The sequence below is a fragment of the Pelodiscus sinensis genome, chromosome 21 (genome assembly GCF_052426305.1).
Source record: "Pelodiscus sinensis isolate ZL-2025 chromosome 21, ASM5242630v1, whole genome shotgun sequence".
NCBI classification, from domain to species: domain Eukaryota; kingdom Metazoa; phylum Chordata; order Testudines; family Trionychidae; genus Pelodiscus; species Pelodiscus sinensis.
Window position 1 is genome coordinate 18,653,693 of NC_143072.1, and position 15,995 is coordinate 18,669,687.

General features: G+C 46.8%; 1 protein-coding gene across 22 annotated transcripts in view; it reads left to right on the forward strand.

The window, feature by feature from the left end:
• The window catches only part of MSI2 (musashi RNA binding protein 2), a 468,712-nt gene that overhangs the window by 433,932 nt on the left and 18,785 nt on the right, over positions 1-15,995 (forward strand). For 12 of the 22 annotated variants that reach the window (XM_075904806.2, XM_075904805.2, XM_075904808.2 and 9 more), the window contains one exon: positions 4,042-4,218. The exons of the other annotated variants lie outside the window; for them this stretch is intronic. In XM_075904806.2, the coding sequence (XP_075760921.1) occupies positions 4,042-4,218 (177 nt within the window). The remainder of the gene's footprint in view (positions 1-4,041; positions 4,219-15,995) is intronic. 22 annotated transcript variants of the gene reach the window in all.

Here is a 15,995-nt window from a genome sequence, read left to right on the forward strand (position 1 = left end):
CAAGTTCTTTTATGGTCTGTCTAATTGGTCAATTACAAATGGAGGCACCTTAGTTACACTTGAAAATATAGGCCATGTATGTGTATGCCTCTATTATAATCTTATATTATCTTGTTAAGTTTGCAGATGATACCAAGCTAGGACAGGTTGCAAGTGCTTTGGAGGATAGAGTCAAAAATCTGAATGATCTGGACAAACAAGAGAAATGGTCTGAGGTAAACAGGATGAAGTGAAATAAGGACAAATGCAAAATACTCCACTTAGGAAGGAACAATCCATTTCACACATACAGAATGGGAAGTGACTGTCTAGGAAGGAGTACAGCTGAAACGGATCTAGAGGTCATAGTGAACCACCAACTAAATCTGAGCCAGCAGTGTGACAGTGTTGCTAAAAAAGCAAACATGATTCTGGGATGCATTAACAGGAGTGTTGTGAGCAAGACATGAGAAGTCATTCTTCCGTTCTGCTCTGTGCTGATGAGGCCTTAATTGGAGTATTGTGTCCAGTTTGGGGCACCACATTTCAAGAAAGATGTGGAAAAATTGGAGAGGGTCTAGAGTAGAGCAACAAAAATGATTAAAGGTCTAGAAAACATGAGCTATCAGGGAAGGCTGAAGGAACTGGGCTTGTTTAGTTTGGAAAAGAGAAGACTGAGAGGAGACACGATAGTGGTTTTCTGGTATCTAAAAGGGTGTCACAAGAAGGAGGGAGACAAATTGTTCTCCTTGGCCTCTGAGGCTAGGACAAGAAGCAATGGGCTTAAATTGCAGCAAGGGAGGTGTAGGTTGGACATTAGGGAAAATTTCCTAACTGTCAGGGTGGTTAAATACTGGAATAAATTGCCTAGGGAGGTTGTGGAATCTCCATCTCTGGAGATATTCAAGAGCAGGTTAGACAGATACCTGTCAGGGATGATCTAGACCAGTGTTCTCAACCAGTGGTACAGCTATCCTTAGGGGTACTCGAGAGGAGTCTGGGGGGTACATCAACATAACTGAAATTTGGAGAAAACTGAATTTTTGTGTTAAGTTTTACAGCGCTTTTTTATTTTTGTACTTTTTACACTCAAAAATTTCATTACCTACCCGGCTACAATGAAGTTGTTTAAACAAGTGTGTTGCAATGGTAGAGAAAAAATGTGTGTGTCTGAAAACTGTAGGTACTGGGGGTACTTATAATTTTTTTTAAAGGGATACATTATAAAAAAAAAAAAAATTGAGAAACACTGATGTAGACAGTGCTTGGTCCTGCCATGAGGGCAAGGGACTGGACTTGACCTCTCTAGGTCCCTTCCAGTTCTAAGCATTCTACGATTCTACAGTTCTAGCCTAACTCTCTATACAAGCACCTAAGAAAACCAGAGCTGGAGCACAATCAGAACTTCGGATGAAAATATTCATAGGAACCCTCAATTCAAATGCCCCTCCAAAACTGGGAAAGCTCTGCCCCAGAACCCAGTTTTGTAGGTTGGATCCCGCCCTCAAACCATAAACGCGTCCGACATGTTATTTTAAGAGACTAACAGTCAAGCTGTAACATCTTAAAACGGTGGCCCATTGTCTCTGGGAATGTGATGCTTGAACATTGCGGCTGTCACATTTCCTCTTCCATTTCATTTATGCCCAGCTCCTGGGGTAGCAGAGTTCCTTGCTGAACTCTTCTCCCTGATGTGCCACTCCAGTATCCACTTTCATCTGTATCGGCAGCAGTAAATGTTGTTGTGTCATTTACTCCTTCGAGCAGGGAGATGTGTTTGCAGCATGTTACATGAATTTTTCATAAAGATAAAAAACGGCCTAATCTTGTGAGCTTTAAGTCTCAGTAGCGGGTAATGGCTTTGATTTAAAGCGGTTTGTCTTAATGATAGTTATATTGAAAATTTCCTGCTGCTTTCAAGCACGTGTCATTATTATCATAAACACTAATGGTGGTAGTGTCTGCCAAATTGTGCGTGGCTGCCTGATAGGAACGGGGAGAGGGGGAATCATCCAGACGTTAGAAAGCTAGATCAACAAGTTGTCAGGGAGCATGGCTGTGCAGAAAGCAACCTCCAGGGTTAATAGGATAAAGCAAGACCGGAGAGGAACTTGCAGAAAAGAAAGTTGATTGGAAATGACAGGCGTCGGGTGAGAAAGAACCATTGGAAAATGCTTGGCGTGAAATCAGAAGGAAATTTCGGCCAAGGAAGAACTAGGTTATAAAAAGAGAGGGGAGGGGAGGAAGGAAGTAATTTCCCAGGCAGCTCCCTCCCCAGCTGCCCACACCTTTTCATTCTCAGCATGAAAGCCCTTAGCTGCTTTTCGGCGTACCCTGGCTTGACTTTGCTGCTGGAGCCAGCCTTTAATTAGCCAACCCGGCAGATGTCTGTGCTACAATCAGGAGACATTTCTGCAGCATTTGCAGTTGTACCCAAGTTTGCTTTAATCTAGCTTGATCAAATATGATCTAGCATGTACTCAGGGTTCTGGGTAGACAGGGCAAGCCCTTGCAGCTTCCCATACAGTCCTGGCTTCAGAGCTTTTTGGCACTCAAGCTGGCTTTGATCTAGAGATGACACCTCCAGACTGCAGGGTAGGCATACCCTGATATCAAGGGGCCTCTTCTGCTCGGCAGCCGATGAGACAGTAGATGTTAAATGTAATGTAATTTCTTTGCTTTCCTGTTGTGTTCCCCCTACATTTTCTTCGCCTGTTATTGTAACCACAAGCTGAGGCCTGCTTTGGTTTTTTAGTTTGAAACCAATTATAATTGTGGAAGAGCAGCAGGTTTGCAGGTGATGGAAATGTTTTCTGCGAGTGGCAGCTTGTGCTTTGTAATGCAAAAAGTAAACAATCATTTCCTCCTTTTAATTATTTTTTAGTACTGTTATTTTTAAAAGGTCTCAAAACTCCTCAGCTTGAAGGAAGGAACTTGTAACCTGATTTGTAAAATATGTACAGGAGGTGTTTACATAGGAATGTTTTGTTACTTCTGTTCTTTAAACTTAACTCGCTCTCTGCTCCTTGCGTGGCACCCCAGGTAACAGAAGGGTGTGTTTACACTGCAGAGCTTAACTCGAAATAAGCTACCCAAGTTGAGCTATGTCAATTGCGTATCTTATTTCGAATTAGGGAGCGTCTACACAGCACTTATTTCAAAATAGAGCACTCTTCCTCCGACTTCCCTTACTCCTTCTGCAATGAGGGTTCCAGGAGTCGGAGTAAGAAGTCTTCCAGCTTGACAGTATTTTGACACTATCTCAAAATAACTGCCTGCCGTGTAGACATGGAGTAAGTTATTTCGGACTAGCGCTAGTTATTTCAAAATAGTGTTGCAGTAGAGATGTACCCAGAGTCAGCTTTTTGGATAGCACATCTATTAATGTGAGACTGGTGCTGAATGTGTACTGGCCAGATTCTGCTTTCAGCTGTCCCAGTGTGAATGCAAATCAACTCCACTGACATTAGCTGTTGTTCTGGATTTACACTGGTGGAACTGAGAGCTGACTCTTGCTCTGATTGTTGGTCATTAGATCAAAAAGGGGGTAGATATTAGTTCATTGCTCAGAAGAGACAGATGCATGCTTTGGGATGGGTGTGTTCACACACACACATTCGCACACACACACAGTATGCAGATTTCTATGCACATGTATTTCTAATGGGAGCGAATGGAAACTTACATGGATAAATTACAGCTGAGGTAGTTCTGGTTGGCTCACTTCTCCTTTCAACTACTCCTCTCTATATGCAATGTATTTCTTCCTGTAATAACTGGGGCACTGTATTTCATTCGAATGTATTGTGGGAAAAGAACTCATCTGGTGGTTTCCCTAAAATGGAGGTTTTCTTTGTTTCCTCATGCCCTGACTGCAATAAGTAGCCTTGAGTTCCTCTAATCAAATTTTGCACAATTCTTCTTCCAATTTTAGTTTTTACTTTTCAGTTTCTTGTATTTATAACTGTAAAAAAAAAAAGGAAAAGCACAGTATTTAACATTGAAAAGACTAATATAAGAAAGAATCCAGTATCCACAATGATAGAGTCACTGTATCTCCAGGGATCCCCGATTATGGTTTCTATTCTTCGCCCGGTGACCAACGGGCCCCGTTATCGTACGCGGACTATGGTTCCATGGGGCCTCGAGTGGCTCAGATGCTTCGTAGTGAGCACGCTGCTTCAGCGAGTAACTCCCCCCTCCACCACCTTCCCAGCCCGGATCAGTTTAAGAGCCCAGGTTTGTATAGCCTTTCATTCCTTTGGGGGAAACAAAAGCTGATATACCTCACCTATTGAATGGTGCACAAAAGCAGGCCTGCATGTCTCGGCTATGGAACTTCACTTTAGCCCTTTACTTGATTCCACTATTTTTGATTGACTTTGCTTTAACCCGTAAGGACAGGGTGAGAGGCACCTGGACTTGATCCAAATCCCACTGGAGTCAATGACAACCTGATAAGATGGAGTATTGGTATTCGGGTTCTCATGCTTCATTGGTGAGGACCATACAAATACCTGGATAGATACATAGTCTTTTCAGTTACTTCAGTGGGCTTTAGATCAGACCCTTAATTGAGTTGAAATGTGAGGGTTTCACTCTGTTTTATTGCTTTTTCATAGATTTTGAACTCTTAGTTTTTAACTAAGCAAGTTTCTCAGCTGCGTCAGGAAAATATATTTTGCCTAATGTTAAATGTAGAATGGCTGTATCTATATAACAACTGTTTTATACCTGTGTAAATAGCTCATCTTGTTTGGAAATATTATGCACTTTAATAGTGCTTCCAAGTGTCATCAGGTGTAATTTATTTCCACAGTACCCAAAAGCCTTAAATGGATTGATACTAATTCCTATATCATGCAAATTTCCCACGTAAGAGTAATCTTATGGCTAAATCTTTTAGTGCTTCTTCGTGTGTTGGTCCCTATGTGGGTACGCATGCACACCATGTGCCTGACTCTGGAATTTTCTTACAAGCAATGTCCACTAGCCCATATGTGTGCCATAGTGCTCCTCGTGCTCCAAACTGAGGATATATCACAAGTGGTGTGGGCCAATGTTTCCCTAGAGACTTTCTAAGCTGGATCTCCGGTTGTATTACCCTTTGTTTTCAGCTACCTTGAGTTTACTTTCTAAAGGTGTGAGGGTGTAACCCACACACCTTCTGGGTGTAGCGTACTATCCATGTAGTGCAGTGGTTCTCAAAGTGTGGTCTGTGGATCACTAGGTGTCCGTGACCATCTTGTAGGTGGGCCACAGGTTCGGGGCTCCCCCCCCCCACACACACACACAGCAGGGAGCCTGCATCAGTGCACCAGCCCCTTGCCTCCACTGTGAGGCTGGAGCATCAGTGCTGGCTTCCTGCTGCAGGGAGGAGGGGGGTGAGCCTTGCAGGCTAGGCCCAGCTTGCGGAGGAAGGAAGCAGCTCTGCACTTCCCCTTCCCCTGGCCGGAGGAAAGGCAGCACAGGAAGCCGCTTGCCTGGAGGCTTTCCCTGCTGCTCCCATTGGTCAGAATCACAGCCAATGGGAGCAGCAGGAAGGGGGGCCTGGGAGTGGCGGGAGGCATGGAGCCAGGTAAGTGCCCCCACCCCCTCATGCCCAGATGCTGCGCCTCCATCCCCTTCACACACACACCCTTCCTCTCAGTTACCCCCTTCAGCCTACTCCTGCACCCTACTTCCCAGCCAGACCCCACACCTCCCACCTCCCTCTGCACCTGTTTTGTCATGAGTGGTTGGCTGGTGGTCTGCCAAAAGGTCTGTGTTGAGCGCGGTGGGCCGCAGGCCAAAAAGTTTGAGAACCACTGCTCTAGTGGCACCGAGTCCACTTAGAGAGAACAATGAGTCTGGTCTACAGCCTTAGCTAGCAGCTTTTAGCTGATGGGTAGAAGCTCATGCACTGTGCTCCTGAGGTTCCCAGGTTCTCTTCTCTGTGTCGGCATTACAAGTGGGGGTTTGTCTTGGATTTCAGCTGGAAAGTTGAAGCTCAGGATGCCCTTCCTTTGCTAGGGGAAGTATGTAACCCACACACCTGCTGGGTGTGGTTCACTGTCCCACCTACTGGCACTGAGACCACTTACAGAGAGAATAATGAGTCTGATCTATTCATTAGCTGAGAGCCAGATGGTCATCAAGTCCAGCCCCCTCTCCAAAGCAGGACCAACCCCAACTAAATCAACCCAGACAGGACTTTATCAAGTCTGGACTTGAAAACCTCTAAGAGTGGAGATTCCACCACCTCCCTAGGTAACCCATTCCAGTGCTTCACCACCCTCCTAATGACATAGTTTTTCCTAATATCCAACCTAGACCTCCCCCACTGTAACCTGAGACCATTGCTCCATGTTCTGCCATCTGTCACTTCTGAGAACAGCCTCTCTCTTTCCTCTTTGGAACCTTCCTTCAGGGAGTTGAAGGCAGTTATCAAATCCCCCCTCACTCTTCTCCTCTGCAGACTAAAATAACCCAAATCCCTCAGCCTCTCCTTGTAGATCACGTACTTTTACCAGAGGTGAGTAGGGCAGCTAGGGGGCGCTCTCTGCATGCCTTTATGAGACATTAGGCCCCAGTCTGGGTATCCAATGCGGATCCAGCTTTGGGGACAGCAGCACCACGGTCAGTTATCACTTCTGTATCCTCGTACTTGCCTCCTGTTTGATTGCTCCGTCTAAATATCCCACATGTGAGATACACATAGGGACCATCACTCGAAAAAGACGTGGAGGTGACTTACCTGTAAATGAAGATTCTTTGAAAAGGGTGGTCCCCATATGTATTCCACTACTTGCCCTCCATCCCCCTCTGCTCTGGATTGTTTGGACTGCAATAAGAATGGGAAGCCACACCCTTTCTCCGCCCCACCCTTTCTCCGCCCCACCCTTTCTCCGCCGCACAGCACTAACGGACTGTGCTTTGCAAAAAGAATTGCCCACTCGTGCGCATTGTGTGCAAGCATACCCATGTGTGAAATTCACGGAGGGCCCACACATCCCAAAGACCCTCCAGCTACAGGTAAGTAAAGTAACCTCCATTTTTCCCTCTACCCCTTCTTTGTATGTATTGAATTTGGGTGAGCTGAGTTGAGTCGGGTGACATTTATTTGCCCGACTTGGTCATGCTTTAACTAATGCCCTTTCCCCCTCGAAGAGGCTCTCTGAATCCCCCTTCGAGGAATACACCATATGCTAAGGCAAATGTCATAATGAGTCATGACTTAGAAATTTCGCAACTCTTTATCGAAAGAGAGTTTATCTTTCAGTGGTGACCTTTCTTGTCCAACACTGGATTAATTTGTGAGCAGGCTCTGTGTTAACATGGCAGTTCATAGGACAAAGCACCAGATAAGCTAGCCTCAGCTTTCTCCCTGTCATTGCTCCTAGCAGAATGTTTTGTAGAATTATGAGTCTCCACCTTCTTAGCATGTCTTGAACTGCTAGGATTATTATGTAAGCTCCAGCTAGTGGCTCCTTCATGTAAATCAGGTGTTGAGAGAACCGCCCTTTGAAAAGTACATTCCTGCACATTAAGAGTTGGTTTAAAAAGCTTCTTTAAAAGGGAACAAGGATGATTTAATGGTCAAATCTCGGTTATACGAAAAACTGCCCTGAAGTTGTAGAAGTTTTTAAAATCCTCCTTCATTATTATTTCAGTGAAAAGGAACTGGTTTCTGTAGATATTGGTGTAGGAATGTGGAAATCACTGAGGATACATCAGGAGGGAGTGTAATGATGATAAACTTGTATTTTTGTAGCACCAAATGCATCCTAGGGAGCTTGGGAAATTTAGCGCCACGAATTGTACAATAAACTGTGCGATGCACAAAGATGAATCACAGGAGATGTAGTCGCCTCTGGTGAAAAGCAGCCATTGTTGAAAAGCATCTGACAAGGCTACCCCATAGTTGAGTCCAGGAAGTGAAGCAAACGATATCTAGCTGATAGCCACGTGCCAAACAAGCCCCACCCTCTTTAGCTGTCTGAGATCTGACTTGCTGTGCAGCTAGAGTGAACACAGTAGTGAAGAGGGGCTGTCCCCACTTTTAAGGAAGGATGCAAACTAGCGTTCCCTGTAAGCTGGGTGCTTGTGCGGCCATTCAGGAGAGATTCTCATGCTGCCCAGCTGATTAACACAGATCCCACAGCTAGGTTTTGGTTTCTCTTGGTACCACATATGCTTCTGTGCACATAAAAAATGTCTTCTACACATGGATGGAAACAATTAGAAGGAACATTGGTGCAAACACTCTTATTTTGATATGGAGGGAGCTTATTTTGGCTTAGCTCAAACCAGCGGTTCTCAACCAAGGGCACACATACCCATGGGGATGTACACAAGTCTTCCAAGGCATAATCAATTAATCTAGGTATTTGCCTAATTTTACAGCAGGCTGCGTAAAAAGCACAAGCGAAGTCAGTACAAACTAAAATGTCATATAATGACTTGCTTATACCAAACTGCTCAAGATAGTTAAGACCAAAGCAAACTGTGAAGAGTTTCAAAAAGATCTCACCAAACTAAGTGATTGGGCAACAAAATGGCAAATGAAATGTAATGTTGATAAATGTAAAGTAATACACATTGGAAAAAATAATCCCAACTATATATACAATATGATGGGGACTAATTTGGCTACAACTACTCAAGAGAGAGATCTTGGAGTCATTGTGGATAGTTCTCTGAAAACATCCACTCAATGTGCAGCAGCAGTCAAAAAAGCAAATAGAATGTTAGGAGTAATTAAAAAAGGGATAGAGAATAAGACAGAAAATATCTTATTGCCTCTATATAAATCCATGGCATGCCCATATCTTGAATAGTGTGTATAGATTTGGTCACCTCATCTCAAAAAACATATATTGGCATTGAAAGAGGTTCAGAAAAGGGCAACAAAAATTATTAGGGGTTTGGAACAGGTCCTATGTGAAGAGAGATTAAAAAGATTTGGACTTTTTGGCTTAGAAAAGAGGAAACTAAGGGGGGATATGATAGAGGTCTATAAAATCATGACTAGTGTGGAAAAAGTGAATGAGGAAAAGTTATTTACTTATTCCCACAATATAAGAACTAGGGGTCACCAAATGAAATTAATAGGCAACAGATTTAAAACAAACAAAAGGAAGTTTTTCTTCACTCAGCGCACAGTCAACCTGTGGAACCCCTTGTCAGAGGATGCGGTGAAAGCTAGAACTTTAATTGTCGGCAGACAGGATACTGTGACCCAGTATGGCCTTTCTTATGTTCTTATGCTGCTCTATAGGCCGTACACTGAAACGGAAGTACAATATTTATATTCCTCTTGATTTATTTTATAATTATTTGGTAAAAATGAGAAAGTCAGCCGTTTTCCAGTAATGTGCTGTGGCACTTTTGTATTTTTATGTCTGACTTTGTAAGCAAGTGGTTTTTAAGTGAGGTGAAACTTGAGGGTCAGCAAGACCAATTAAACTCCTGAAAGGGGCACAGTCGTCTGAAAAAGTTGACAACCACTGGTTTAAACTGATTCCTACTTGTTTTAAAGTGTCCCAGAATAAATCTGATTTAAACTAAATGAGGCGTGTCCACACAGGGAACCAGTTTATCCACATCAGTTTAAAATCATTCCATTAGCTTAACCAGTGCAAACTCTGCATGCCAACAAAACCAATGGGTAGGTGTACACTAGCAGATGTAAAGTGCTGGCAGTTAGCGCACTCACAGAGGGCTGCAGGGAAACTGCTATTGGGCGTTCACATGGTCAGCTGCCAGCAGGGTAGCCTGACCGCCCTTGCAGTGACATTTGGAGCACTGAACTCTGAACAGCTCTCCTATAGAATACCTCCTCCTCCTCACACTGAGTCTTGTGGAGGGGAGTCTGCAGAGCATCCTGGGTCGTTTCCCAGTGCCCCATGATGCATTGCTTCGCATCCCAGCAACCCCTGTGCTCCCATCCTCATTTGGTGCCATCTTGCAGTGGCTCTTGTGCTGCACTCTCTGCCTCTTCGACCGGCGAGAATGGATCTCAGTCCACTGGAGAAAATGCAGTGGGGTCTCACTAATACGTCCCGCGTGCAGTCGAGTTGTTCCTTCAACAACAAAGGGAAGCAGAGAACTCTGACATTGATCCTGCCATGCACAGTAGCTACGACCCAAGATTGCTTGTGGGGTTCACGGAGGGGCTGACCTACATGGAATGCTGCTTTTGGGCTCAGGAAACAAGCACTGAGTGGCAGGATCACATCGTCGTGCAAACCTGGGATGATGAGCAGGGGCTGCAGAACTTTTGGATGAGGAAAGGCCTTTTTGTGGGACATGAGGATGAGGCTGCTCTGCCGGGGAAGAAGCCCATGGCAATTGCACAGTGGAAGCCGGCTACTCCAGACTGCGACCAATTGGGTGCCAATCCGTTTGGAGTGGGGGAAGTTGGCCGTTGGACTCGTGTTGATGGAAGCGTTCAGGGCCATTCATCGCATCCTGCTCCCTAAGACTGCGACTGTGGACAACCTGCGTGGCATTGTGGGTGGCGTTGTCCACATAGGCTTTCCTAACAGCGGACAGGTGATAAATGGCACGCATACTTCAATTCTGGCACCGGAATACCTAGGCTCCTTCTACAGTAATCGGAAGGGGGATTTCTCCTGGGACTTGTGGATTATTGTGGGAGCTCCACGGACATTAATACAGGCTGGTCCAGAAAGGTGCATGATGCACACACCTTTCAGAACACAGGCCTGTTCAGGAAACTGCAAGCAGGGACTTTCTTCCAGACCAAAAGATCGCTGTAGGGCAGCGATGGTCAACCCAAGCTAGTGAGTGGGTCGCATGAGTGGCCCTCCCTTCATCTCAGTGGGGAGCAAGATGGTTTCCTGGGATAGGGCAGTTTTTCTAACTGTGCTTGAGTGGCTTAGAATTTGCGGGGTGTGCCGAGTGAAATGTAGCAGCGCTTTGATTGGATTCAGAAGATGTGCATGGCTCTCATAGTCAACGTTGAGTGTAATTGGTATGCACCTCGGTTCCCATGCATGTCACTTGAGTAATACTGGTAGGAAAACAAAGTGTCTTACCAGCCACACACAGAACCCTGCTGAGCCGGCCGATGGCCCATAGGTCTCTGGCTGTCCACCACTGCCATAGGGGTTGAAATGCCCTTTGTGATCCTGAGAGAGCTCACCTCCCCTGAATGCCATGGCACAATACACGGGGCGCCTTAGCAGCAGCAAGGAGCGGCTCAGCAATAGACTGAGCAAGTGCAGAATGACGGTTGCGTCTGCGCTTGGCCAGCTAAAAGTCTGGTGGCGATGTCTGCATGGGAAGCTGGGCCTGGCTGAAGGGAATGGTGACGGCTTCCTTTAGGGCTGCACCACTGTGGCTTAGTGCGTGGAGGCTGCATTTGAACAGCCAGTGACCAGGGCTATGGGGCATAGCACGGAGCTGTAAGGACCAGGTGGTCTTGAGGCAGCAATTTGACAATGAAAGCCTGTCATATTTGTTGCCATGCACGAGAGTACAGGGGTTATTGTGCTAGTAGGTGACTGTGATTGCTCAGTGCAATGCACGGGCTAGAAAAATACCTGTTGCCTTGCTTGGCTATGCTTGGTTTCATTTAATGAAATAAAGATTGCTTGCAAACAACAAAAAATAATGTGTATTAAAAACCAACCACCCTAGGAGAGAGACACCCAGCAGAACACAGCTGCGCTTTGTGGGGTAGGAGAAGGCCCCGGCAGGTTTACAGACTTATAGATGTCACACGCAGCCTGGCTGTTTGGGCTACGTTGAGTGGGGACGGGGATGGGGTAGGTACTGGGGAGAGTCTGTGGGGCTGGATGGGGTTGGTGTGGGATGCAGCAGGTGCTGCCTGGAGAAAGGATGGTGGCCCAACTGTTGGCGGTGACATGGGGCCGCGTGGGAAAGGGTGTTAGGACTCACGTGGCAGGGGAGGGCGGGCGCAGAGCTGCTCCGTCGGCAGTGCTTGAGCGCCTGGCGTGCGTCTGCTCTGGGCGCCGCGTCCTTCCATTCCCTCCTCTCGATGTCCCACCACCGCTCCTTCAGTTCAGGCTCTTCAGCAGCAGACGGCAGCATGAGAGCGCGCAGCGGGTCCTCCTTGCTTGTCCGAGGCCGCCTTCAAATTCTGCGCCCCCGTTCAGCCAGTGATGGCAAGGCAGGCTGGGATCCCCAGGTGACACCCGTGAAGCCAAAATGCAGCATTTCCCAGGAGCACCGTTGAAAACCCTTGACAAGAGCCACACCCCGACCGTTTTTAAACACTAGCCCTGTCCTCACGCCTGTCACTAAGGGGCTGTCCTGAGGCGAGTGCACACAAGGCACGAGATCCCCAAAAGGGTGAGTAACCACAGGGGCAGGGGAATTCATTGTGTCAGGGCCTTACTCTGGCACTTGTATCTTGGGGGAGCCAACGTTGCAAGTGGGGGTGGGGCGTAGGGTCATTACTGGCCACACACATTCCACAGGCTGGGATCATCCTGCGAGATTCCCCCTTCTGGTTATTCTCCGCAGCGAGGTAAGTCTCCTGCGAGATTGCGGCTCCTGCCACGGCCCCTTTGCAGCAATGGTCCTTCCCTTCCCCCACTCTCCGTGATGGCACAGTGGCATGGGGATGTTAGCCTGGATGGGTCAAGGAACAAAGCAGCTCTGCCAAAGAACCTGCGGCAGTGACTTGCCCACTGTCACCATGAGATTGTCGTGAAGATCTCTGACTACCGTGAAGCGAGAGAGTCTGTCAGTAGCCTGTTCCGCCTCTCAGACCAGGCATGCGTTGATACAAGTACCGCACGGACCCCAGGCCTGCAACCAGCCTGCCCCCAAAACTTGCTTCCACGATTTCCAAAATCACAGGGGCCTCCTCTGCTGTGTGTGTTTCCCCAACCTCCAACTGCTACGACTGGCTGCCCTGCTGCAGGGAAGAAAAGAGCTTCTGGCTGCATGTGTCTGTGGACGCTGAGTTGTCTTGTGGCTCAGCACCCTCATCCACAATGTCCTCCTCCTGGCTCTGCCCACTCTTGGCTGGGACACCCCCACAAGTATCCACAGGGGTCTTGGCAAAGGAGGTGGAGTTGTCCCCAAGTATCGCATCCAGCTCTTTATAGTACCAGCTGGCTGTGGGCACAGCACTGGAGCCTTGTATATGGCATTCTGCAGCTTTTTCACTTGGGCCCTGCACTGCAGTGTGTCATAGTTATGGCCCCTTATGGCCACGCATCTCGATATCTGCCCGTAGGTGTCATCATTCCTACGACTTGCGTGCAGCTGAGCCTGGTCAGCTTCCTCTCGCCGAACGCTGATGAGGTCCAGCGCCTCAGCATTGCTCCAAGTAGAGGATCATCTGGCACATGGTCACCTGAAAAGATACACTGAGAGCACTTCCTGCATGGCTAAGCCAACAGGAAGGGTACTTTCCAAATTCCCCAGGAATGTAAAGAGTGGGTCAGTCACCTGAGAGCAGTAGAATTCACACGGGTGACCAAAGAGGTGAAAAACAGGCATTGTGGGGCAGATACTAGGGGCCAGTCACAGCACTGTAATATACCAGGGCGTCTGCATTAGCTGTGCAGCATTGCAGCCATGGCATAGCGAGCTCTAAACCCCTCACCGAGGTGGTTTACCTAGAATGCAGCAACTACAGAGTCAGCACCTTGCCGGTGAAGGCATCTCAGAAATTACAGTGCTGGCAGCTGGTTTACTGCGCTGCAGCTTGCCAGGGTAGACAATGCTTAAGGAAGGGTCTTACAAACTAACATCGTGATGCTTTCGGATCCTGTGGGGGGTTTTATAACAGTTTCTTCTAGTATGATTCTGGTGGATTCTGTGTGTAATCTGGAGTTGACTCAGATCTGTTCTGAGAAGTAGCTTGTGCCCAGACTGGATATGCTTGTGTAATATTGCTGTTTCCAAGAGTGAAATTTGAAACAGATTTTTAGTGCTTTGTTGTTTCCCACTGGAGACTCATTTGAGGGCGGTACAGAGCTTAGCAGGCTGCCTTTGACAGAAAGTTAGTGCTACTGTTCAATAAAACTAAAGATTACGTTTTCTCTTTCCAATAGGTCCTTCCCATCCCCTTCTCAGTCATCAACCCTTACAACCTCAATTTAAAAGCAGCCCCAAAATAGTCATCCGTCATTTTTTGTTCAAGCTTTTCTCTGTTTGTTGTTTCAAAAATATTGTTTTACCTTCATAAAACTTCATCAAATCGAACTGGCTTATTCCAGGGCTTCCTAGTACGTTACAGACCAACAGACCCTTTTTAAATTCATATTTTAAATTCTGATATTTAAAATTGTTATATATATTTGTATTTTTTTATTTGTTTTTGTAAGCCGCTTTGAATATTTTAAATAGAAAGGCGGGGTAAAAATATTTAAATAAATACATAAATAAATAAATAATGCCCAGTCATCTTTCAGCGATATCCGGCCTCTTCCTTATCATAGCACTGCGATAGAAAAAGTCATCAGATATGAATGCTAAATATCAAAAGTCACAAAAAGAAAAAGTGAGAGAGGAAGGATGGTTAAGGCACTTGAGATAAGACTCAGGATTAATTCTCAGTTCTGCCATGGACTCCCTATCTCATTTTGGGCAAATCACTTAATTTTTCTGGGCCTCAGTTGCTAATCTGTAAAATGGGGATAATTTCTCCTTGCCTGTCTGATCAAGGCATGGTCTACACTGCACAGCTTTTAGCGACATGGCTATGTCTACGCAGCCACGCCGCTAAAACTTTAGCAGTGGGAGTTGCTGACAAAATATTTCCACCCCCTACAAGCGGAGTTAACGATGTCAATCTCGTTTCTGCCAACAACAAGCAGTTCACACTGTCTCTTGGGGTTTTTTTTGCAGGGGAGGAGGAGAGCATTTTTAAGCACCTGTGAATGACAAAAGTTTTAATTGGCATCATTGACAAAACCTCAGTTAGATTGTAATCTCTTCCTGTATAAAGCACAACGGACCCTGGCTCTTGGCTGGAGCTGTGGAGGCTAGTGTGATACAAATTATCATTAATCACAGTGTCCCTGAAGCAGGTTCCTCAGCTCCGAATGTGAGAATTCATACATTATTATCCTTTTCATTTTGCATCCTTCCCCCTTTCTCCCTTTCCGTCACTGACACGTTGCCCCGTTCTGTGCTGCTGTCGCTAGTGATGGGTGTTACTCATTTGGCTCCAACACAGAATGAGACTTTGTTAGCTTGCTTTGGCTACAAGAGGTCAGACTGGAGGCCCACTATTACCCACAATCTTAGCTCTCTTGGGATACGGATGTACTGGCATCCTAGAGACCCTCTTGCTCTACTGACAGAGGGTTGCTTTCCCTTTGTAGGTCACATGTGGTGATAGAATTTCCCAAGTCGTCCTGAGCTCTGTTTTGCAGTAGCCTTGTATTGGTTGCTAAGCGCCAGTCTTCCCAAGTGGCATAGCTGTGGCAAAGTCTCCATTTTTATTTCCACTCCAGGTTGCTCCCTGTAGGACAGTGAGTACTGAAAGTGCTTGACGAAAGAGTATGTGCGGCCCTACCTCCCTTCCCATTGACCAGTGAAGAGGCTGAGCTGACAGATTTCTGGAGGACAGGGCCGTCCTTAACCATACACAGCGGGCCCGTACACGGGGGGAGGGAGGGAGAGGGTGTGAAGGGTGCAAACACATCCCCCCACAGTCCTTCATGGTCCACTATGGGGCCGATTCCGGCCAACCTAGGGAAGGCAGGGGCGAAGCGTTGCCCCAGCCTCCCTCCCCCCGTGCTCTGGCCAGCTGTGGAAGCTTGGGGCTGATTCCCTGCTCACCCAGGAGTGAGGTCAGGGGCAGGGCTGGGCCGGGAGGAGGGAGGGAAGCCACCAGCCCCTCCCACAGCTGCCTCCCCTTCCCCATCCAGAAATCCCTGCATACGGGCCTGCACAGAATATGCAGCTGTATAGGGGACCCAAAAATTGGGCGCACCACTGGGGCTTAATATCCACCCTTCTCCTCTTCCTGTCCCAGTTCTGTGGCTCTGCTTCCTCCAGAGAGGATCTACTTAAAAGTGGAA